The sequence below is a fragment of the Odocoileus virginianus genome, chromosome 34 (assembly GCF_023699985.2).
Source record: "Odocoileus virginianus isolate 20LAN1187 ecotype Illinois chromosome 34, Ovbor_1.2, whole genome shotgun sequence".
NCBI classification, from domain to species: Eukaryota; Metazoa; Chordata; class Mammalia; order Artiodactyla; family Cervidae; genus Odocoileus; species Odocoileus virginianus.
In genome coordinates, this window is record NC_069707.1 from 7,649,370 (window position 1) to 7,674,409 (window position 25,040).

Consider the following 25,040-nt stretch of genomic DNA (forward strand, 5'->3'; position numbering starts at 1 on the left):
GCACCTCGGCACCCCACTCTATGGTTTGCACTGTCTCTGAGCATCTGTGCTTTATCCCCATCTATCCAGACATTTACGAGCAACATGTGTCCTCAGGTAACTGCTTCTTCACTTTGCTCCATTGGGGCTTTCAGAAGGTTTCATAGGAAAGCTCTGCTTTCAGAGAGTGGGGATAAATCTGTATCTGATAAGGGGTTAACACCCCCAAATATATAAAGAACTGACATAATTCAATAAAGAAAAAAATGAACAGTCCAATTTAAAAACAGACAGAGAAACCAAATAGACATTCTTCCAACAAAGACTTTCAGATGGCCAACAGGTACATGAGAAGTGCTCAACATCACTAACCATCGTCGTTTTTTGTTGTTTAGTTGCTAAGTTGTGTTGGACTCTTTTGCGACCCCGTGGGCTGTAGCCTGCCTCTGTCCTCTGTCCACGGGATTTCCTAGGCAAGGATACTGGAAGTGGGTTGCTATTTCCTTCTCCAGAGGATTTTCCTGACCCAGGGATTGAACCCACACCTTTTGCATGGCAGGTGGGTACTTTACCACTGAGCCACGTCAGAGAAATGCAAGTCAAAACCACCCACAATGACAGAATCCCCTGTCGGTCCAGGGGTTGAGATTCAGGACTTGGCGCATTCACTGCCAGGGCCTGGGTTCAAACCCTGATCAATGAACTAAGATCCTACAAGCCAGTGGCACAGCCAAAAAAATCAAACAAACAAAACCACAATGAGACAATGAGATAGCCATTCTTATAGAGGTGAGTTTATTATCAAGAAAGACAACAGGCTGTGAGTGTTGGCAAGGATGTGGAGGAAAGAGAACACGTGTGCACTGCTGGTGGGACTGTAAACTGGTTCAGTCACTATGGAGAATAATGCCGAGGTTTCTCAAAAAATTAAAAAATGAAACTACCATATGATCCAGCAGCCCCACTTCTGGGTATACATCCAAAAGGAAATGAAAACAAACCATCAAAGAGAGATGTGCACACCCACCGTTTCCTGCAGCATTATTCACCGTGGCCAAGACAAGGAAACAACAGAAGTCTCTCAACAAATGAGTGGGTAAGGGAGACGTGAGATACACACAGACGGGAGGGGATCCGGTTTATCTGTTTCTCGCTTTGGTTCTTGCCTTTGATGATGGGGAAGGGGTGGCACAAGAGGCCCCGACGTGAAGAACCAGCTGAGCTGAGGAGAGAGCGGGGGCAAGAGCCTCAGAGCTGCCCCCCGAATCCCGAGGCTCTGTCTGGGGACACAGGGCGGGAGGTGGTACGAGCAGTGCGCTTCCTGGACTCGGCACCTCCAACACGGTGCCTCAGGGAGAAGCCTCAGGGAAGTTAGTAAACGGAAACCCATCGAGGTCATGGGTTGAGCAGCTCAGGTCCCGCTATCAAAGCCTCCTCCAAGAGGGACAGCAGACTGTGCAGCCAGCCGGGGTCCCCACGGACGGACGGATGGACAGCAGGATGCTGACCATAGCACGGAGGCCCTGCTGAGTGAGGGCGCCCGTAGCAGGGACTCTGCAACAGCTTACAAAGAGACAAAGAGTTAAATAAGCAAATGAGTAATGTCTGATAAAACCACTACAGGGTCTCTCACTGCAGAACTAAGACAGTTCAGTGCTCAGGCCCTGACCCCGGGAGGTCAACATGGTCACTGTACAGGCTCAGCTGAGAAGTCTGTTTTCACTTCTCAGGTTTGCTTACTGACTGCAGGGCTCACATCCACGAGATGGGGTCCCAAAAGCCCATAAACAGTGGGAAGTTTCCATTGCATACACAAAGGAATATCCAACAGGAAGACAAAAACAAAAGTTCCCCAGGACTTCCGTGGTGGGCCAGTGGCTAAAACTCGGTGCTATCGATGCAGGGGGCCCAGGTTTGATCCCTGGTCAGGGAACTAGATCCCACATGCTGCCAACTAAGAGTCCCTGCATGCCACAGCTGAGACCTGGTGCGGCCAAATAAAAGAAACACATGCCCCTAGGACGCTGTGTGGACAGACGGATAAAGCCCTTTTCCCCGACCGAGGGAAGCATTTCACTGGTCTGAACACAAGAGCTGCCCGGAAGGCTGTAGGGACAGCAGCCCATCGGTCAGAGCCTGTCACTCACACCCCAGGACAGCAAGGGACGGCTGCTCCCCAACGCTTCTTCTGGGTGACTGCCATCTCTAACACTTCTGCTTTTACAGAGGAAAAAGCCTCTTTCGCACAGAGCTCAAGGCTTTGCTGAATAATGAAGTGAAGTTCAAGGCTGAGCACACAGCCCAGCCAAGGTCAACCCCCAGTAGAGAACAGCTCCCGATAAAGCCACGTGAAGCGCACGGCACTGCCGAGGAAAGAAAAGAATCTGATCCTACCTGTCTCGGGCACATACCTGTGCTACAGGTCACCTTGTTTCCAAAGTGAATAAGAACACTTCGGGGTTTATCATATTTATCTCAAACATGGGTCATAAAACCTTAGTCTGCTCTACCCCTATTTATCTGAGGGGAAACTTCTCAGCAAAACATCAGGGGCCAAGTGTAATTTTATAAATGGCAACTCAGTTAAAAAACAAAAACTAAATGATTATTACCATAAGCATCCAGAAGACACGTTCTAATATCTTAGGCATTATAGAAGTTTAGTAAATATTTGCTGAGTCAGTGAACATATAAACGAAAAGGAAAATCAACCTGCCTTTATACTCACTAGAGCTGAACTACACAAATCTAATGATACGATGTCCTATTTACTTGTTCTGCGTAGCATTTTCCATGATTCTGATATTAACTGTTCTCTTTTCTAACCTATGAAATACTATATTCTGCAACTTAAACACATAAAATTTTAACTACAAGTAGCACATTTTGTAGGCTGGGGTCTTTTCTCTTCAATAAAAACTATTTTTGACCCAGAAAACAAAAAAAATACCCCAAAGAGAAACCTCAAAATAAATAAAAACAGATCAACACGTGTGCACATGGACACTTGGCTTTACTTTTCCCCTTTACTAAAACTCGGGCCGTTTCTTAGGCCTAAATCCCTGTCAACTGACTGGCTAATGATTTCTCTCCCAGAAATAACAGAGCCTTTGGCCTGCTCAGCGGCCAGCTCCGCTGGATGCCTAGCTGTCCGTTCAGAAGACACTCTGGAATGTGAGCTTAAACGCCCAGGAGACATGCCTTCCCCTCAGTCATTTATAGAAAGAAACATTTGGGCCACAAACAAAGGACTTATCAGGGATAATATTGACAGACTTTTTCACGCTGAAAACAGAACACAGTTCCCTGTGAGGACTGGACCGATCCATGTGCACGGAGGATGTGAGGTAAACACACAGCCCTGCAGGGGGCGCGTGGAGACAGGACGGAGCTGCAGGCGGCCTCGCTGCCCTCAGGGGCCAGCTCTTCCCAGGAGAAACGCGATGAAGGCCCAGGTGGTAACGATGCCGCAGACCCTGCAAGACAAGGACCCGGGTCAGCGGCCTGGCCCACGCGGAGGCCCCGGCCACGCCCGGCGGGAGAGAAGCTGGTGTGGCCTTGGCCCCCTCTCCCTCCCCACCTCCGCTCGCCCAGATGCTATGTTCTTTCTGTCCTCCTTTGGTGCCCACATTCTCTGGAGGCTAGAATGGCCCTGGGATGCAGAGGGCATCTTCCCTGGTGGTTTACGTTGGAGGAGGAGAGGCAAATGGACTGCTGAGCCGCCAAGCGTTTTTCTTCAATGATGCCATTTTTTCTCTCTCCGGTATTTTCAGCATTTATTTTAATGGGACTTTGTATGAAGATTTCATTTAAATTTAGTGGTCACCAAAATATCTTGCCTGTTTTGCTAGTTTCATTGCCTGTTATCGAAACATTTGTCCAGGCTTCTGTCTCCGCAGATTATATTAGTTTCCCATGGTTATATTATTTAACTTTTCTCTAACTTCATATATGTAGATGCTCAAAAGGAACATCTATAAATATGATATCTTAATCATATGACGTCTATGACATCTACAAAAAAAGACATCTTATTTCAAAACAAGAAAGGTTTAATTTATAAACAGACAACAAGTAGCATTAACACATACACAAGCCACAACGACCACTTTCTTCGGATTATAACAAAGAACTACTTATATGTCAACTATGCGGCTTGCAGGGAGAAGGGAATGGCAACCCACTGCAGTATTCTTGCCTGGAAAATCCCATGGGCAGAAGAGCCTGGAAGGCTACAGTCTATGGGATTGCAAGAGTCGGACACGGAGCAACTAAATCACCGCCACCATGATGTTGACAGGGAAGTAGTTTTTATGCCCACTAAACTACAACAACGTGGTTTCCAGCAGATCTGAACCCTAACAGGAATCCGAAACCTTTGAAGCCCAGTTAAGAGCAATCCCATCTTCCCAGTTGCTCAGGCAGCACACCCCGGATTTAAAGCTGACCTTGCTCCTGTCTGTCGGCTCCCATCTCCACCACCCTCATCACCCCTGTCACCGAGGGGCCCAAGCCATGACTGAACCGTGTATCCAGGGGGCCTGGCTTCCTGACGACTCCTGCCCCGTGCCCCCCGTGTCTCAGTGAGGAGTGACGTGCCACTGCTCTGCCAGGACGGTCGATGGAGACCCAACTTCCCCACTCCATAGGGACCTGCCAGCCTCTGAGGCCTTGCCTCCTGCTCCGTCCGTCCGTCTCGGCGGCTTCTTGCTGCCCTTCAACAACACTAGGAGGCCCCACTCGAGGGCCCGTCCCTGCCACCCCCTCTGCCTGGACGGATGCCGGCCCCTCCGCTGGCCTCGCGCTTGGCTCACTCCCTTCCCCTTCCCGCCAGTCTTCTATGAGGGCCCCCATCTTCCCCTTCAAAGAGCAGTGTCCCCCCAGGCCACCCCTCCTGCCTCCTGACCCTGCTCATTTCTCTTTCATCACCTACCAGTTCACCTGCTCATTGTCTGCCATCTCCCACTAACACTCGAGCTCCATGAGAACAGGGGCTTGGGTTTCACTCACTGATGAAGCCCTGGAACCTGCTGCTGCTGCTGCTAAGTCGCTTCAGTCGTGTCCGACTCTGTGCGACTCCATAGACGGCAGCCCACCAGACTCCTCTGTCCCTGGGATTCTCCAGGCAGGAATACTGGAGTGGGTTGCCATTTCCTTTTCCAATGCAAGCATGCATGCATGCTAAGTCGCTTCAGTCGTGTCCGACTCTGTGCAACTCTATGGACAGCAGCCCACCAGGCTCCTCTGCCCACAGGATTCTCTAGGCAAGAATACTGGAGTGGGTTGTCACCGCATTGCAGATGCTCGAGCAATAATCTGCTAATCCCTACAGGAGGAGCTTCCGTCGTGGCTCAGACGGTAAAGCGTCTGCCTGCAATGCGGGAGACCTGGCTTTGATCCCGGGGTTGGGAAGATCCCCTGGAGGAGGGAATGGCAACCCACTCTGCAGTACCCTTGCCTGGAAAATCCCATGGACGGAGGAGCCTGGTGGGCTACAGTCCATGGGGGTTGTGAAGAGGTCCACCGTGCTCGTCTATGACCCCTTCACAACACACTCCAGCCAGCAAGCCGTGTCAACTCGCCCCACTCGGGGACCACGGGCCCCGCGAGGCAGCCTCCGTGCCAGCCACTTACCGTAGCAGGCAGTTGATGTTCGGGGAGTGTCTCCAGTAGCGGTACAGCGAGATTTGCAGCGTTGGGTGGCACTTATACTCCTTCAGGATGCTCCTCGTGCTGCCAAGAGAAGGGCGCGGTCAGGGACGCGGGGGCCGGGCCTGCTCCCCAGGGGGCCGGGCTGGCCCAGAGCCCAGGCACCTACTCCTTGAACTTATTGGTCATGAGCAGGAACTGGCTCCGCGTGAGCCTCCTCACATCGAACTTGCAGAGGTTCTGAAACTCGCGGTAGACCTGCTGCTCACTGACCCCCGGCCACCTCCTGACGGTGAGGATGAGGATGGGGGGGCGGATGCTGGGGAAGTCTGGGCCTGCAAAGTTCTAGAAGACAGGGAGGAGAAGCAGAAGAGATTTCCCACAGCTCCTATGGACTGACCACCCACCCAGCTTATTCTAGAACACAGGGAGGAAAAGGGATTTCCCACAGCTCCTACAGACTGACCACCCACCCAGCTTGAACATCCTGAAAGAGAAACTAGGAAAGGCCCTGTCTGCTGGAGGTGGTGGTGGGGGAAAAAGAAGCAACAGGCGAGGTCACCTTGCTTCTGGCAGGGAAACATGAGAAAAACAAAGTAACAGGCTCAGTGTGAGCACCCTTCTGGACTCTGAGTCTGGCTCCTGTCACAAGCCCTAAAGAGAGCCCAGAGGAGCATGCTGCGTCCTAGCACAAGCCTGTCCCCATCCCCTACAAAGAGCAGAGTGAAGTTTACTTACGATTTTGGGGACCCCGGCTCGGATAAGATTCACCTGGTTCACATAGGGCGCCAGCACATCCAGGTAGAGGGGGAAGCTGGGCTCGGGGATGGGAATAGCGCTGTGAAGGCAGAAAACCCCACGGCGCTCAGCCTACGGGCACCATGTCTAGTCCTTCGCTGCAGCTCGGAGCCTGGGGACAGCGGGTCGGCGCTGCCTGACGCCACCCCCCAACCCCCCTCACAAGCTCTAGGGCTTCTGTGGCTGGGCGTCCCCCCCACAACCAGCGAGCTCTCAGCATAGCCCCAGCCCAGGGGGAGCGTCCAGGGGTCACCATCTGTTGGCGACACTTTGGTGAACACCTCAGGCCCAACAAACGTCAGCCACAGGTCAGGGAATGAAAGGAAGGTCCCCTCTGCTGCCCCTCGAGAGGGCATCACCCCCCACTTTGTCCAAAGGGCGGTCTCTCCCTCCCACGGCCTGGTTCTGTCACCAGCCCCCACCACATGCCTGAGAAAGCATGACCCGTGGGGTCAGGCGGGCCTGGGCTGCCACGGAGCCCCTTGATGCCAAGGAGGGTGGTTAGGTGGTGAGGAGTGAAAGAAGTGCAGGAGGCCAGGCCTAGGGACCAGGGCACCAAAAGGCCCCACTGCTCCTCTGTCAGGGAGCAGGGAAGACGGAGATGGGGCAGGGAGGGGGCGGATTTCTTAGGCTATCAGCATCTCACTTAAGCTACAAGCTTCACACCAGAGTGTCACAGGCTATTTCTATGTATAGTGCGTGCATGTTTAGTCACTTGAGTCGTGTCCAGCTCTCTGCGACCCCATGGACCACGGCCCGCCAGGCTCCTCTGTCCATGGGATTCTCCAGGAGTGGGTTGTCAACACAGCATGTGCCAAAATGGACAAGTACAGGCAGTACCCAGACGAACAGGGTACAGTCTGAAAACATCTAAGTCGGCCTCAGAGAACATAACTTGGTTCGGCTTCTGCCCCAGGCATGCTCTATCCGACCGAGCACACGTGTGCGGCAAGGGTTGTGCTGCTGAGCGTGAGGCACACGTGTGCAGCTGGTGCCCACGCGGGGAGCCCTGCAGGAGGGCTCACTGAGACCATTAGAAAACGCATTTCAGGTTCCAGTCTGGGCTCTTAAGAACCTCCCCTGCAGGTGCCTTATTCCAAGTCCCTGCCCTCTCCCCCAGCCTGACTGTGAACCCGGGCAAGGACCATCCATTCCCCGGAACGCTCCGTCTTTTCAGCTCACCGTGATTCACATGGTGTGAGGAAATAGGAGGGTAATAGATGGAGCGGGCACACGGCGCTGGGATTACTGGGGAAGGGGCTGGAACCTGAGCCTCACCCACGGCCTGGCCTGACAGGGACTCTTCCCAAGGTCGGAAGAAGAGGCAGGAGGGCAGGGACCTGCCCAGGGGCCGGGGGCCGGCCATGGAGGCGAGCTGCCCGCGCCCATGAACGTGCTGTTTACACAACACGTGCGCCCTCCTCCTCTGGGAGAGCGTGGGCGCCCCGCGGCCCTGGCTTACTGCCGACCATGGACCCGATCACAGGACGAGAGCGACACTCACCTGTGTACCTTCCACAGGAGCAGGTGCGCCACCTTCAACAGAACTGGAAGAGAAGAAGCTAGCAACGAGACAGACACCAAGGCGCACCCAACCGCCTTACTGTGATATGCAAACTCAGGCTTTATTTCCAAGGGGCCGCCCACCTGGAAGTAAATGGGGGCGGGGGGTGTGGCCAGAGACAGTGGGGGGATTATTGCAAAGATGACGCGAGTCCCCCGCCTTGGAAGGGGGCGGCGGCCCTCACCTGACCCACACAGGAAGGCGTCGTATGCTGCTTCGTGGGGGTACTTGGTCTCCACTGCAGGGTTTTCCCAGAAACATGAGGGACAGCGGTTAGAACGCAGCCTGGGAGAGGGCACCCCCACCTCAGGTCCACACCCACGGTCGGCCGTGCAAACACAACTGACCCACGGCTGTTCCTACAGAGACCACGACCCTTGTCCCAGCCTCATGCCACCTTGACCTAGACATGCCCCCCACCCCCCCACGGTGGTAAGAGCATCCACGGAAGGAGGAAGCAGAGGGCTTCCCGACAGACCGATGCCCCCAGGACTGCTCCTTTCGAGGGAGGCGTTACAACATGGACAGGACGCTGGAGAAGCCCCACCCGGCCCCCCCACACCTCCATGTGGGGACGGGCCTAAGCGCCAGCACCTCAAAGCCGAGCCGACCACATGGGAGCCCGGCCCAGGGGACCTACCGTACTTCTCACACCTGCTGGCGTGAATGATCACCGGCCCGGAGTTCTTGGTGGGGTTCACGTCACTAGGAGAGAAGAAAGGTAAAGAACGTTCACTGAAAACAGTCTCCCCATGTGCTCCCCTCTCCCTCCTCCTACTGGGACTAGGGGGCACCGCTGGGAAAGAACCTGCCTGCCAGTGCAGGAGGCACAAGAGACAGGTTCCATCCCTGGCTCGGGAAGATCCCCTGGAGAAAGAAATGGCAACCCACTCCAGTATTCTTGCCTGGAGAATCCCATGGACAGAGGAGCCCGGTGGGCTACAGTCCACGGGGTCATAATGAGTCAGGCATGACTGTGCACACGCATGTACACACACACACACAGTAAGGACCGGGACTCCTTTTAAATCGCAACAAACTGTGGTTCTAATATAAAGTAAAACCTAGGCAAACAAAAACCAGGGATCTACGCATGGGCAGATGGGTCTTTGTAATCAGGCAACAGGACAGATGAAAGAACTGTGACGCGAGAAGTTCCACCTGCGTCATTCTGAGCATCTACCAGACGTGTGGTCCCAGCCGAGGCGCCGGGACCAACTCCAGGCCGGCTCTGCCCTCGGGGCCTTAACTGTCCAGCGCATCCTAGGAATGCAATGCCCAAGGTGCTGGTCTGACAGGAGAGCCTTGAGCCCCAGGGACTCGGGGGGGCTGAGTGGAGAATGGGTAGCACCAGGGATTCTGAGCCGAGAGAAGAGCAGGCAGACACCCGACAGAAAGGGTGAGCCCCGACCCGTGACGCTGAGACGCGTGTGGCTGCAGCCCGGGTGAAGGGCGGGGGTCAGGAAAGCGTTCAGGTGATGCGTGGGGGCTTCAGGAGCCGCAGGAAGAGAGACCAGAAACACGGTCCAGTCGAGTTCACGTTGTGAAGGTCACTCCAGTGGTGATCACTCAGCTCAGGAAACAGTGCAGGTCAGGCCACCCAGCTACCAGGTAGGAGCCACCGACATCACGGGAATAAAAGGTAAAGGCCTCAGTGAAGGCAGTGACTCTTGAGGATACCGAAAAAGGAACAGAGTTTAAGGACATTAGGAGAGTAAAACTGACAGGACTAGACTAGAAGATACGGGACGTCCGGCTCCAGGACGCTTTCCAGGGCGCGGTCCTGGCACGTGGGTGAATGGGGGCAGCACTCAACAGCGAAATCCTCCCTTCATTTGATTCCCAGCAAAATCTACTGGCGCCTCTCTATCCGCTTGGTAGCTGTGAAGCCCAGTTTCCTCATCTGTCAAGCAGCATGTGCCTGGGCCGCAAGGTGGCCGTGGATCTGCCCCGCAGTGGACGTCCGGTTAAGTGTGGACGACACGGCTCCCCACCCGCGTGTGAGCTCGTGTGGCCCCCAGGGCCAGCGTGGGCGTCCCGTGCAAACGACTCCCTCTCTTCAGGTGCTAACACTAAGGCACGCAGAGGTTAAGCCGTTCTCTCAAGGTCACGCACAAAGCCAGTGAGCCACAAAGGTGGGGTTTAAGCCCATCAGGTTTAGATTCAGCGCCTGCCCAGATGCCATCAGCCCAGCGCTGGGTGCCGTCAGGAAGTGGCAGAAGTTGCTGCAGACACAGGAGCAGGCTTGACGGATGGATAGGAGGACAGGGGGACAGAGAAGGTGCTTGCAGGCTTCGTGGGGCAGGAACAACCGAAGACAGCAAGCAGGAGGCTGGAGCCCCGGTGGGACGGAAGTGGTCACTGAGGTTGACGGGGTGGACTCGGTTACCCAGGGGCACGGTTAGGAGGAAGAAGAGAGCCGCGGAGGGACCCTCGAGAGGTAAGGGACGACACGGGAGCACGCAGAGAAGAGACGAAGAGCCTCACCAGAAAATGAGAGAGATCCAGGAGAGGGCGCGACGGAAGGGAAGGGGGAGGGGGGCCCATGGTGCCAGACGCCCGCGAGGGGTCAGCACTGAGCATGCCCGCCCTTCCTGTGGGAAGGTCAGGCGCTTGACCAGGTCCCAGGTCCATTCAGTCGCTCAGGAATTTAATGTGCATCTACTGTGCCTCGCACTGTTTAGACCCAAGAGAAAGAGTCCAAAAGAAGAATAAAACCTGTTCCCATGGAGCTTATCACCTCCAACAATCAAACAGATCACAGGAGAAATAAAACCCCGGCCAACAGAAAAGACCACATAATCAAACAGATCTAAGTCCCTCCCAGGTTCCCTCCCCTCTAGAACAGGGTCCTCAACTCGGCACCAGTGACATCTGGGACTGGAGAATTCTCTGTGTTGAAGGCTCTCCTGCGCATCCTGGCTTCTGCTCATGGGGTGCCAGGAGTGCCCTGAGCAGAAATAACCAAAATGTCTCGGTGCTGCTAAAGGTGCCCTGGGGAACAAAACTGGCCCAGCTGAGAACCCCTGCTCTCTAAGCAGCCCCCCGAAAACAGCCTCCTTACCTGTTCAGGACTTCATAAACTTCTGAGAGATTTGAAACCTTTGGGAAATTGAGTTCCTGTAATTATGGAAAACAAATGAGAGTAAGACACTTGAGGTTTTGTTTCCTCTCTGCTTAATGGGCTTCCCAGGTAGCTCAGTCGTAGAGTCCGCCTGCAGAGAAGGAAACGAGGGTTCAGTCCCTGGTTTGGGAAGATCCCCTGAAGAAGGATATGGCTACCCACACCCCGGTATTCTTGCCTGGAGAATCCCATGGACAGAGGAGCCTGGTGGGCTACAGTCCACAAGGTCACAAAGAGTCGAACACGACAGAGCATGCAAGCACCCTCAGGTATCACCAAATGGCCATTAAAAATGACCTTGAAAACTCTAGGTCCTCCTGTAACGCCTCTCTCTTCACGCACACCTGCCCTTATTCCCTAATTCTGATGACAGAGTACCTAGTATACTTGGTTGGGACCCAATAACCCAGCCTAGAAAAAAACTGCCACGTACATACATACATACAATGGAATATTACTCAGCTATAAAAAGAATACATGAGTCAGTCCTAATGAGGTGGATGAATCTAGAGCCTACTGCAGAGTGAAGAAAGTCAGCAAAAGAAAGACAAATACTCTATACTAGCACACACGTGGACTCTCGAAGGATGGTACTGATGAATCTATATGCAGGGCAGCAGTGGAGATGCAGAGAAAACAGCGTGTGGACACAGCGTGGGAAGGAGAGGGTGAGACAAATTGAGAGAGTAGCAAGGAAACATATTACCGTATGTAAAACAGATAGCCAGTGGGAATTTGCTGTGTACCCAGGGAGCTCAGCCCCGTGCTCTGCGACAACCTAGAGGGGAGAGATGGGAAGGAGACTCAAGAGGGAGGGGACAGTGTGTACCTGTGGCTGATTTATGTTCATGTATGGCAGATAGGCAGATACCAACACAATATTGTAAAGCAATTGTCCTCCAGTAAAAAATTAACAAAAAAAAAAAAACACTGCTACAAACACAACTCATACCATCTCCCTTCAAAGACAAGTGTTTGAGGACTCCAAGGCATCAGACTGTGGCCAAGAACTCATATGGTCGCTGGGCAGTCTAAGGACCTGCCAGGTCACCAAGTCATAGAGTTCACCTTATCCTCACTCCCTCAGATCAGCCCCCACGTCCTCCCCACTTTGCCCTATGACTCGGTTACATGGAGCCGGGCAGCGTCACAGCACACTGTCAGAGCTACAAATATAGGTACAAGCAGTAAGTGTGTCCCTGGGCAAAGACGTACCAAGTAACCCGGTCCCAGGTCTGTGGCATCAGCTTGAGGCTTTGTTTAAAACACTGATCGGTTCCTCAGTTTAACTTCTAAGCAGGATCTTAACTAGCTGCGTGCTTCCCTTCTCCGTGGGCAGTGCACAACCCCAGCTGGACAACAGAAGTCGCCCGGCAGCTGGAGAAATGCCACTCCCAGCCCCTCCGCACCAGAGGAGCTAAAGGTGCAGCCCAGGTGTCAGTATTTACCTTCTCAGGTGATTTTGTCATCTGGGTTGAAGTTCCACGACTTGAATGCACTGCAAAATTTTTCAAGTGGGGTCCCTGCCCCCAACCCTGACAACTTTTAAGCACATCGAAAACACACACGAGGTATCTACCAAGCTCTGGAATAAGTTGTTCTGTTGTCCCATCTAAATAAGCCCATGAACTAGACACCCATAAGTCAAAGCGTGAGAACTTGAATGAGGGAAAGAAAAAAAGATTACACATAAGTTAATATGACTCACAGGTAGTCAAATTAAAAAAAAAAAAATACTAGCTATAAAATATGAGAAAAGGGTTCATAGAACAATGTCTAAAAAGAGTGAGAATGCTAAATGTTCCTGGGACTAATGAAGTGTTCCTTTCCCAAAGGAGTTTAATTACCTTCCAGATATCCTTTGTCACATTCTTGGTGTCAATGAGAACAGGAAATAGGTTGTGGATATTCAGCTTAAATTCATCGTAGCTTTCTGAAGGGAAAGACCCAGATAGTCAGAAGTGAGTTCACTGGTTAAAATGGGAAGAAATTCTCCAGTCTAGCTTGTCACCAACACTGGTTAATAAAGCAAACGAAACAAAACAGGATTTGAAAACATTCTTGCTCCTAATCATTAAGGATTTCTGAATCTTAAACCAACCCGACATCACCCTTTGGAACAGCAGAGGTCAAACAGTTTTTCATTAAATTCAGACTACTGTCTATGACCATCCTTAGTTAATGCAGTTTGCAAAGTTGTAGTCAGGGGTAAAAGGGAGAATTACTGAAAAGGCAAATGTGAAACCTGTTAATAACTGTTCAGAGAAAAATCCAGTAAGTTAAAAATTGTAAGTGCCTTGATAAAAATCACCTATTAATTTGCACATTTGTCAAAATTATACCATATACCTTTTAAAGAGGCTCACCGCAAAAAAAAAAAAAAAAAAAAACTGAAATCTCTCTGCTCACCCTCTTCTCACTAACCTCCCATTTTCTATTTCCAGAAGACAATGATCTTCAATGTTTTCTTTTGGTGTGTATTCCCACCATTTCTAAACGAAGCTTACACTGCTCAGCAGTTTCCCAGTTTGAGGCATTAACTCTGGATTCCCACAAGGTAAGAGGGTCATCTGCCCCACCTTGGACCACTCACCACCTCAAGCACCTGCACATCACTCACCAAGGGGCCAGGTGGTCGCCTCCAGGGACCTGTCTGCCACAGCTTTTGTTTCAGCAATTTCTTTGTTTGCCTGTCTGCTTAGTTTCAGGGGAGTGATTATTTGACCCTTAATTCTTCCTCAATTCTCTCAAGATGCTCAAACTGATCCTAGAGAAATCTCAGGGAAACTGTTTACCCCTTTCAATCTATGCTAGTGTTTTCTAATACCTTGGTCACCTCATGCAAAAAGCTGACTCACTGGAAAAGAGCTTGATGCTGGCAAAGCTTGAGGGCAGGAGGAGAAGGGGGTGACAGAGGATGAGATGGTTGGATGGCATTATCGACTCAATGGACATGAGCTTGAGCAAACTCTGGGAGACAGTGGAGGACAGGCGAGCCTGGTGTGCCGCAGCCCGTGGAGTTGCAAAGAGTAGGATGTGACTGAGCGACTGAACAATGTAAAAACAGTGTTCTCTGCATTGTGAGTTCATTTAGTCCCCAGTTCTGATACTGATACTTTTATCACCCCCATTTTACAGACAAGGAAACAGAACAGTTACATTAAAGTAACTTGCTCAAGATCATATGTAACAAGGGAAAGAATGAGGATTCAAGCGTGACTCTTGAATGCAGGCTGTTAATGTTCCATCACACTGCAGTGCGTCCAACAGCATCAGTTAAGGAAAAGACTGGCACAACCATTAGACAGTACCATGTGGCCACAGAAATGATTTCAGGTTAAGGACATAAATTAATGCTTTGGGTAAGTGGGAAAAAAACCAAAATAAAATACATCATGTGGTCAAATATGTAAAAGCCAAAACAAAGGAAAAAGCAAAAAGTGTTAAAGATTATGTGTGTGTGTCATGTCCGACTCTTTGCAACCCCATGGACTGTAGCCCGCCAGGGTCCTCGGTCCTGGCATTCTCCAGGCAAGAATACTGGAGTGGGTTGCCATTTCCTCCTCCAGGGAATCTTCCCAACCCAGGGATCAAACCCGGGTCTCTTACGTCTCCTGCACTGGCAAGCAGGCTCTATACCAGTGCGACATCTGGGAAGCCCATGGAAAAGCCAAAACAGAAGAAAAAGCAAAAAGTGTTAGGATTACAGCTGTGATTAAAGGTAGCTGGTCTCCCCTGCACATCTCTGATTTCACTAAGTTTGACAATGAGTCTGAACAACTTCTGTAATGTGGGGAGGAGTATCAATCAAATATAAGTTTTTCTCCCTGAGAAAGTCACCCAGTTGCAAGAAAACAGTAACAGGCACAGATGCACCCGACCTCTCCAGAAACCTGATGACTGTAGGGGCTGCCTCAGGAGCACAATGCTGGGCCGATCCCCCTGCCCGATGGCAAGCTGAGGTCAGAGGAAGGAGAGGGACGGGTCGGCCCTACCTGGGAGAGGTCTGAAGAACTTCTCATGGAGATGCAGCAGATCCATCATCATGTTATGTCCCACCAAGGGCTACTTGGAGGAAATCGACAGGTGAGAGAAATGAAATTTTAAAAATAAAACAAACGCCATAGACTAACTGCTGTCTCTGGCAAAGGGTGTAGCTTTAGAACCCACTGCATTCTGACAACATGGTAATTCCATCCCCACGCGCAATCCATTCCCATGAAAGGCAGCCTGACTGCTTAAATGCTAGGAAGGCAAACCAGTGGGTCAGAGGGACTCGAGGCCCCAGCCACACTGGGATCTAAGCTATGAAGCAGACACACACGGTCCCCAAGCAGTTTTAGGTCAACTCGTATTGAAATGCCTGTGTGCCCAAAAGGAGCAAGGGAATGGTAAAATTTCAGAGGGACAGTCTTTCCCCAAATTAACCTATCATGACTTGATAAAAGCAAGGTTAGATCCACAAAGTTAGTTAACAAAAAGGAATCACTTATGTCAAGGAATCTTGAGTTTAGTGTTGAAGGACTCATTAGCATCTACAGTCAGATACAAAACACCGTGAAAGACCAAGGAGAGAGAAATTTTTCCCTACCTTCCGAGCTTTCACCAGCATCTGGAAGAACACGGAAAAGCCCCTCGCAGAGAGAAGGATCTTCTCCTTCCAGCAGCTCTCTCGATCACAGGAGGTGTTCTCAAGATACCAGCGGTGCTGCGTACTCACCTTCTTCACAACCACCTGAGAGCAAGAGGAGGCGACAAGCTCCCGCATCCTGGGAACGCTCCCAGGTTCCACGGCTGTGGTGCACGGGTTTAGGCTTACCGCGGTACGTAGGATCTTGCCGGACCAGGAATCAAACCCACGTCTCCTGCGATGGCAGGTGGATTCCTCATCACTGAGCCACCAGGCAAAAGCCAGGAGGCCTCTCTGGGGTTCCCAGGTGGCACTAGTGGTAAGGAACCTGCCTGCCAATGCAGGAGATGTAAGAGACACGGGTTCCGTCCCTGGGTCGGGAAAATTCCCTGGAGGAGGAAATGGCAACCCACTCCAGTATTCCTGCCTGGAGAATCCCATGGACAGAGGAGCCTGGCGGGCTACAATCCATGCGGTCTCAAAGAGTCAGACACGACTGGAGGGGCTTAGCATGCAGCATCCTGGGAATGGGGCCAAAGAAGCAGTCCCTCGTGTCAAAAGGGATGGAGCGGGTGGAAGAAGCCTTTCACAGAGGCCAGATTTGGCCAAAGGAGAAAGAAATGATGGAGTCTCCCCTGGGGCTGGCCCCTCCAGGTGGGAACTCACCCCTTGGTCTCTCAGCGCTGTCCAGATGTCAGGGAGGGCCTTCCTCAGCACGAGCTGGATCTCGAAGGCCTGGAAGCCTGCAGCAAGGGAACAAAGCTTGATGGAACCACCAGAGACCCTGGCAGGGCAGCCCACCCTCCCTTCAGAAGCCTTGAGGAGAGCAGCAGCAGAGAGATGGAGGGAGCACGTGGGAAGACAGCTCTTCGCTGTCCCCAGGCCCAGTGACCGGGGCGGCCCAGCATGACCCTGGGCAGCTTTCTCTGCATCTCTGATCTCAGGGCCACTCTCAGACGGAGGGCCCCAGAGAGACTTTGTGTGTGTGGGTTATAGGTCTTGATGTCCACCATGTCAGAAATTAAAACCATACACATGAAACTAAAAATGGTAAGGTTTGAAAAATAATAAACCCATTACACTTTTGCCTACGATTGTGTGACACTACACACTGGTTATTTGGAGAACGTTGGTTTCCTGAGTTATACACACCACCTTCCAAATGCTCACATATCATACGATGCCATCAAGAAACACTTGTACATGTGGTCACTGATCTCATCAGAAAGGTCTCATAAAGCTGTCGAGCTAATAGTGAGAGATGAAGTCTTCTAAAATTTCAGTTTCTGACTGAAAGCTCAAATTTCATCTCTAGCAAACACTGGGACTTAGTGTCCCTGAAGACAAGGCTTACTCTTTTCACTTCAGAAGATGACTGAAAATACCCACATCGAAATAACCAGTCAGTTCCTTCAAGTAAAAATTACATTCCTTCGGGGAATTCCCTGGCAGTCCAGTGATTAGGACTCCTTGCTTTCACTGCCAAGGGCCCAGGTTCAATTCCTGCTCAGGTGACCAAGATCCCACAAGCCTCACAGCATGTCCAAGAAAAAAAAATTACATTCTTTAAAAAAAAATTTAAAAAGTAAAAGGCAGCTAACTCAGCTCTCAACACAAAATCCTGCCCAAGTGCTTTTACTTGAGACAACCACTGTACTTCAGGAAGCAGCAGTCATGTTCATGCACACTTATTTCCTCCACACTTCTACTTATCCACAGAATGTTGTAAAAGATGAGCAATGAAATGTTGCAATTTAATAAAACTAAGAATTGTTATTTCACTCAAAAGGTTAAGTCAGAATCTTTCTTAGACCAGAAGTGGTAACGAAGAGCATGAGTGCTGTGTGGTCAAATGCTCCCACGCCCACCTGTGCAGAGGCGTCAGGGGCAGCACTCACAGGGGCTGCGGGCCCACCAGCGCAGATGGCACAAGGATGGGGCAAGCGGCAGCCGAGCGGTGTTTAGACCACCATTCTGACCTCATGAACCCCGTGGAAAGGGTCTCAGAGACCCCTGGAGTCCAGGGAGCAAGGCTGAGAACCGCGCATGTGGGGCAGCGATCCCACAATGCACTGTGGGGAACATTCAGAGATTAACCTACTTTCGTTAACAAAGGAAGAGTCCACGGGGCACTGAGGATTGGGATGAGAAGGATGGTGCTGAGTGGAACCTGACTTCCTCAACCTTAAAATTCAGAACAGATGGACAGCCCTCCAACCTCCCACTCGAGGTCAGAGCTCCATCTAATCACGGGAACCATGTGTCTGCAGAGCCGAGGCCCAGGATCCACCAGAGGTGAAGGGATGCCCGCCACAGGTCACACTGCCAGCTCCCAGGTCGGGGGGCCGCCCCCTGCCTACCAGCGATGCCAGGGAGGGTCATCCAGTCCCCTTCCTCCGCCAGGTCCAGCCAGCGCGTCACCTCGTCAATCACCACCTTGATCTGCTCTTTGTCCAGAGAGCTGAAAATGGGCACGTGAGAAAACGCTAATGCGGGAGGGCATTCTGAAGGTGCCCGTTTTCACCCTGTGATCATGGCAAGAAAACGGACCCCAGAAAGACCATTTCTTTTCCGAGTCTTGTGTCGCAAGAGGAAAGCAAACATCTGGTGCCCACCCTCCGGTCCGTCCACAGAGGCACTCCCCCTCCTGCTGACCGGCCTGTGGGGGGAAGGGGCTGGGAGAGAGCCAACACTAAGAGACCCTATCGGGCCTGCCTCCTCAGTACCCATCCTCAGAGGTGGAAAAGCACCATCTGGTGAAGAACGGAAAAGAAAGGAACTTTGGTAAGTACATCTTCTCCTGTGTTAGAAATACAAGAACACTGCGTCATGTGGAGAAAAGGAAAACCTTTTCTCCAACGTTTGAACATAACAGGAGATTAAAAATTCAAGTTGCTTTTCCTTTCCAAAGCGGTATTTTTACATAAAACCATGAACAAGGATACAATTCCAACGTTACATAATGATTTGGACCAGACAATCATAACATTCCAGAATTAAAAGCTGTCTAATTTAACCCTCTCCCTGATAAAGGCAAAGAATCGAAAGCCCAAGGAGCTTAAAGGACTGGTTCAGAACCACACAACAGGCTCAGCAGACCTGGGCCCTGGTGGCCGGCTCCTTCCAGCACACAAGGCCACCGAACAGGTCTAGCCCAAGCCTCACAGCACGACCGGGTTCACATCCAACAACGGGTACCGGAGGCCAAAGTGAAAGGGCAGAGACCCCACCCTCGGGGAACACAGCAGGATCAAACTCATGGGGTAACGTGCCCAAGCCGGGCCACACGGTCAAGGTTACCTGTGACTTGCCTTGAAAACTCCCTAAGGCTCTCACAGCGAGTCCCACAGAGCCATTTCCCCCTCTAGCACTGGAATGGAGCTCCTGCCTCTTTGAGGACCAAGTTAAGAGTCAGTTCTTTTGCCCCTTCATCTTAAACACTAAAATCCCACGCAATGCAGTGAGAGCTTTCTGATCTCAGGCATAGGAATGGCATCACCAGCACTTCGGGCTATCATGTGTGGCTGAGCCCAGCTTCAGGGGACGGTGTGAGGTCACCACACCCTGCAAAGCCAGAAACACACCAGCAACAAAGAAACCCACAGAGCACCCGGAGAAGCGGGCTTTACCTGCGAACTTTCCAGTTCCCAGTCAGGATGTTGTGCTTAATTTTCTTCTCCTGTTCTTCGTTCATATAGGGGATTCCATTTTTGAGAAACTAAAGATAGGGAGAGACCAGGAGACGAGTCAGAGGCATCCTCTGTGCAACAGCAGAGAAAGAAACCTTCGGTTGTCCGCTTGTACGTGGACAAGTCAGAAGGGTGACAGGAAACGGACTTGGACCAGGTGGATACCCGGCCCCTCAACCTTCCAGGCCCCCTCCTCCGAGGCCATACCTTGTTATAGTCGAAGCCATACTGGTTCAGAAACTGAACACTGGAAGCCTGGAAAGAGAACTCTGAGTCCAAAACCCCAAATGTCGTAGGGAAGAGGAAGAAGTTACATGAATGAGCTACATACCTAGAAACAAAAACAAACAGAAGGAAAAAAACACAAAAAACACTTAAAATTCTGGCTCACGGAGCAGGCTTCTGAGTGGGCACCTCCTTCCCTTGAGAAGTCCAGCTGACCCCTGAACAACACGGGGGTTAGGGGTGCCAGCCATTCTTACAGTCAGAAATCTGAGTATAAGTTAGAGCCTGCCCTGGGTCTAGCCACAGGCCTTCTGCACCCACAGACCCCACTGTGGATCATGCAGTACCCTAGTGTGTATTTAGTGGGTGTAAGTGGACCCAGGCAGTTCAAACCCTGCATTATTCCAGGGTTCGCTATATTTGAACGCCAGCTGTGTTTCAAGTACTAGGCTGGTGCTGAGGGCCAATGAAAAAAGGCACAGAGTCTGACCCCCATCTGAGAGGGGGGGCTGCCATTCACATCCTTTCTGACCACTGGGGCCTAGGAGCTACATCACCATCATTATAACACTGCTGACTGCAATTCAGAAGATACACACAGGAGAGGACATGCGGAAAGAGGCACTGAAGGTCCGGGGGTGTTGGGAGAGGCCCCCAGGGATGCTGCTGCTTTGAGAGACTTGAAGGACCAGCCGGTATCTACAGGGGAGGCAGGGTGGAGGGCCCGGAAGCAGGAGAAACTATGGAGCATCCAGGGCCAAAGGGGTTCAGAGCCTGAAGCAGAATTTGAAGGGGGAGCAGGTGGAGAAGAGAAACAGGCTAGAGCCATGTGTTTTGCCAAAGGTCTTTATACATACTTGTTCGACTCGCCTTCAATACTGGAGAACACAGACAATCCTAGAAGAATGACGGTGGACAGAATGAATACCAAGAGAAAAGCTACCGGAAGCTAACTCAAAAAACATTCTGAACATATCTCCTCTAGCACTGGAATGGGGTTCCTGCCTCTCTGAGTATCAAATTAAGAGTCAGTTCTTTGCACCCAAAGTTACTTTAGGATAACTTCTAAAAAAGAAACAAAGGAAGGAAGGAAGGGAGGAAGGGAAAGAGTCAAAACATGAGAACTGTCAAACTGTAATACACGCGAAATACAGAAATAATTGTGAATGGCTGTTCAAACACAGAATATTGACACTTACAGTTTTTTTTTTTCATTTTTATTGCAGTATAGTTGTTTTACAAGACACTTTTATAGTTTTAAAACAAGAAGAAACACAAATCTATGAAGATTTATACATTTGAATATTTTTTAAAAGTTTGTATTGTTAAAAAGATCACAAAGTGAAAGACTTTGAAGAAGGGGGAAAACAATATGAACGTATTCAACTGCTGTTTTCCATACTTTCAAAGAGGTCTCACAATTAAGAAAAACAGTCACAACAGAAAAATAGCAGGACTTCCCTTGTGGTACAGTGGATAACAATCTGCGGGCCGATGCAGGGGACATGGGTTTGGTCCCTGGTCTCAAAAGATTCCACATGCCTCGGGCAACTAAAAGCCTGTGCTATGCAACAAGAGCATCCTGTGCTTCAAAGGATGCACAAAGAGCAGCCCCAGGGCTGCTCTAAAGAAAGCAACTAGAGAAAGCCCTCGCGCACAACAATGAAGATCCATGGCATCCAAGAATAAATAAATAAGAAAACAGCAAACAGAGAGCAAACACACACAGGTGTCACTCATTCACAGGAAAGGCAAAAACCAGTAAAATATCTCAGGACCTGATTTTTTTAAAACAAAGTTTTACTGAAATACAGCCAGGCTCATTCATTTATGTATTGACTACAGCTGATTCCTCATTAAGACGGGCAGCACTGAGTTGTTGTAACTTCATACGTAGACCAAATGACCCACAAAACCTAAAATATTTACTTTAGTCCTTTACAAGTACACCGAACACATACACTCAGGAGTGCACAGTAATATATAAGAGCTAAGACAGCCAATGCAACCTTGTTTCATCACATACAAATGGCAACCAAAGCATCCATCATTAGGAGATAGAGCCAAAAGATACACAGTTAGGAGTACTAAACAAATAAATTACTACACGTAAAGTAGAGAGCCAGTGGAAATTTGCTGCATGATACAGGGAGCTGAAATCAGGTGCTCTGTGAAAACCTAGAGGGATGGGGTTGGAGGTTCAAGATGGAGGGGACATTCATATACCTATGGCTGATTCATGCTGATGTATGGCAGAAACCAATGCAAAATTTAAAGTAATTTCCTCCAATTAAAAAAAAATTTAAAAACTGAACCGGAAATCTTTAAAAGCTGACTTAAGCTGATATAGAAAGAGCTCTAAATCCTTTTGGTGGGGGTGGGGGGGGAGATGCAGAACAACATATTTATAGTATGATCTTGCCATGTATGATTTTTGTTTAAAGAAAACATACACATTTTCCCCTGGAAGATGGTCCAAGTGCCTTAATGTTGATTCTGGCATGCAGATCAAGTTTCTGCTTACTCTGAAGAGATAGGTCTCACAGGTACGACATGGCCAAAAACCAAATGAGCATGCAAAATGACAGCCAGTGTCTCAGAACGGTGCCAAAGCAGTTTTTTCAGTAGGAAACACAGAGACAATGAGGTTTTTTTTCAATAACTCATAACAAACAGCTGACGATTAAACTCACCGATCTGACAGATGGTGAATTGCTGAACACTCTGACGGGTCTTTAGATACCACTCTGATGGCAAGTCAAACAGGCTGTGGAAAAACAGACGTCTCAGTCCAGAGGCAAGGAGATGCTATCAAGGCAGCAGCCTCCACACTGGGTTAGCAGCTCTCAAACCAGGGCAGCGCTTTCCTTGTTACAACAACTAGGGAACCTGCCTTTTGTGGAAAGCCAGCCAGGTCCCCAAAGCCCCGCACAAAAAGCTGTCCTGCCTGCCCGTTGCCAACAGGGTGCCTGCTACTAAGTAACACTGGCCAACCAGGGCACAAAAGAGGCTTTCCATCCCCACTCTAAGGCAGCTTTAGCTTTACCTGATCTGCTGGGGCCCAGACAGGTTAGAACGCAGGCCGGTGAACTCTATGTCCAGACCTGCAGCGGAGGCAAAAACAGACAAGAGTCCCCAGGCACAGACCACCGCAAGGCTCTTCATGCTATAAACGCTGCAGGTGGCAAAAGTACTGGCTCACTTTCTTGGCACTCCAGAAGCCAGGTGAGGTCGAGAAAGGAAAACAGAGGGAGTCAAAGCTAGGATGCCAGGTCACCCCATTCCACCCGGACCACACGGGGGCTACGAGTGGAACTGCTGACCAACATCCCACTGCCCAAACTTGTGGAGTCCCTCTGTCCTTCCGAGGGTCCCTGCTTGAGTCTCCTGCGGCCTGGAGACCACCCCGCTGGGCCTCACCTCTCCCGCTCGGTCCCGCCCAAGCACCATACCCCCCAGGCACTCCGGCCAGCCGGCTCTGGCGCCAAAGCCTAGGGTCCCGGGGCCTTACCCACGAAGTCCGCGCCCAGGACGAGCTCCTGCAGCAGAGGGAGGCTCTCCTCGAACTCATCGGCGCCTATGTCCATGGCCACGCAGCAGCTCGGCGGAGGGCGCCCAGTGAGTGCGGCCACGTGTCGCCTCGCGCTTACACGCAAGCGCCGCGCCGGCGCCTTAAAGGGCTAGCGGAGAGCGGGTGGGGGAGTGGGGAAACGCACAGCCCCCGCGCGCGGCCACCAGCCCCGGATGCGCAGAGGGCGGCGCGGCCACCTGCTTGCCCACAGGTGTTTCATCTTGTATTTGATCCCCTAGGGTGAAGGATCGTAGACCCCGCCCTGGTAATCAGAGGTCATTTAAGCTCCACAGCAATTCCTTTGCAATCCCTACAAGGGGAGAAAGTTATTTACATAGACCTGGAATATTAAGAGGCATGGTAGGAGAAAGTAGAGCCGGAAAGAGTAAAAACAGACCAGTCAACAGCGTCTGAAGGAACTGCAGTAAAGCAGGTACTGCAGCCATGGTGTGGGGATAGGGAGCCCACATCGCCTCTGGTTTTTAAATCAGCACTTCTTCCCACCCCTGCCATCACTGTTAACATAGGTCTACTCCATGTCCTCCTCTCCCCTCTGCCCCCTTTTCCCTACTTGGCATCCTTGTTGCCTTTGTAACACTCTTCATCAAACTTGCTACAAGTCTCAAAAATTGCCCAAACTGAAGGAATTCTTGATACTGAGATGATCTAGATCCTACGCCTCGTAGAAAAAAGTCCCCACCAGGTGGTGCAGTGGTAAGCAATCCACCTGCCAGTGTGGGAGAGGTGGGTTTGATCTCTAGATGCCGAAGATCCCCTGGAGAAGGAAATCACAACCCATTCCAATATTCTTTCTTGGGAAATTCCACGGACAGAGGAGCCTGTCCAGCTATAGTCCACGGGGTCGCAGAGTCAGACTCCACTAAGCCACTGAGGCACTACCACTTACAGGTGAACCCTATTTTTGTCAATTTCCAAAGCCACACTACCCCGGTCCATGGTCTTGTGTCCTCCCTTGAATTCCAGACTGGTTTGACAGACTTCTAGAACTGTGGTCTTCAGGACGAGATGCTCCAATCTTTAAGATGAGGGAAGAATATATTAAAACTATCATGGTGATGGTGTTAGACACTCAGTCCTGCCTGACTCTCTGTGACTCCTGTCCATGGGAGTCTCCAGGCAAGAATACTGGAGTGGGTTGCCATTCCCTTCTCCAGGGGATCTTCCCAACCCAGGGTTCAAATCCAGGTCTCCTGCATTGCAGGCAGATTCTTTACCATCTAAACCACCAGGGAAGCCCAGAACTATTAATATATACCTATCAATGTCTCTACCAGAATATCTACAAATCAAAAGGGAAACTACTAAGCATTGCATTCTGAAGGCCTTTTAGAATGAATCAAACTTTTAAAAAATGCTGACTGCATAACTTTCCCTTTCAAAATAATACCCTGAATACTCGGACTGATGATAGTAATGTTATTTCAATTTCTATATAAATACACAATTGGAGTACACATTTAAAATGTGGGGGGAATACGCTAGACGCCACTCTAACTGCTTACTACTTACTCTTCCTCACCACGTTTCTTAAATAGCCAAAATCAGTTAACACCTTACTGATTTAATCACTCGTTGAAGAGACCTGCCATGATTCCCACCTACCCTACTTCAACTTTAAATTAACCCAAATGTACTTCAGGCTTCCATCTCCCAACAAATTTTCCCTAGATGGTATGGACTCACCTTGTTTCCTTTTCTCACTGCATTCCTTTCTTCAAATCTGGTTCTGTTAGGATTCAGGAGCCCCAATAAGGTTAGGATTTGCTCTTATCTTCACATTACTGTTTATA

At 50.6% G+C, this 25,040-nt stretch overlaps 1 protein-coding gene and 1 long non-coding RNA gene across 5 annotated transcripts; one reads left to right on the top strand and one right to left on the bottom strand.

Moving 5' to 3' along the window:
• Window positions 1-753: 753 nt before the first annotated feature.
• On the bottom strand, window positions 754-24,992 carry PNLDC1 (PARN like ribonuclease domain containing exonuclease 1). 4 transcript variants are annotated; one of them, XM_020876493.2, is made up of 19 exons: window positions 23,170-24,992; window positions 22,705-22,762; window positions 22,352-22,425; window positions 20,516-20,555; window positions 19,641-19,764; window positions 19,374-19,462; window positions 18,105-18,205; window positions 16,411-16,487; window positions 15,706-15,849; window positions 15,110-15,179; window positions 12,962-13,047; window positions 11,055-11,110; window positions 8,631-8,695; window positions 8,175-8,228; window positions 7,931-7,973; window positions 6,367-6,466; window positions 5,798-5,973; window positions 5,614-5,712; window positions 754-3,455 (listed from the first exon to the last, which is right to left on the bottom strand). In XM_020876493.2, the coding sequence occupies exons 1-19, from the start codon at window positions 23,243-23,245 to the stop codon at window positions 3,392-3,394; spliced, it is 1,596 nt and encodes a 531-aa protein (XP_020732152.1). In that variant the 5' UTR covers window positions 23,246-24,992; the 3' UTR covers window positions 754-3,391. The 4 variants fall into 4 exon arrangements, with proteins under 4 accessions (XP_020732152.1, XP_070317520.1, XP_070317521.1 ...); XM_070461419.1 differs by having other exon boundaries at window positions 7,931-8,228; XM_070461420.1 differs by lacking the exon at window positions 23,170-24,992 and having other exon boundaries at window positions 7,931-8,228; window positions 22,705-23,155.
• On the top strand, window positions 9,026-14,527 carry LOC110126696 (uncharacterized). The gene is made up of 3 exons (XR_002310512.2): window positions 9,026-9,273; window positions 13,559-13,671; window positions 14,253-14,527. It is a non-coding gene; the product is annotated as an uncharacterized lncRNA (long non-coding RNA).
• Window positions 24,993-25,040: the final 48 nt, after the last annotated feature.

Coding starts and splice junctions, on each gene's coding strand:
- PNLDC1 (XM_070461419.1), bottom strand. CDS start 23,245: ATGGACATAGGCGCCGATGAGTTCGAGGAGAGCCTCCCTCTGCTGCAG. Junction 16,488..18,104: donor GACCCTCCCTGGCATCGCTG/GTAGGCAGGGGG, acceptor CCCTTGCTGCAG/GCTTCCAGGCCTTCGAGATC. Junction 5,713..5,797: donor ATGACCAATAAGTTCAAGGA/GTAGGTGCCTGG, acceptor TTCTCTTGGCAG/CACGAGGAGCATCCTGAAGG.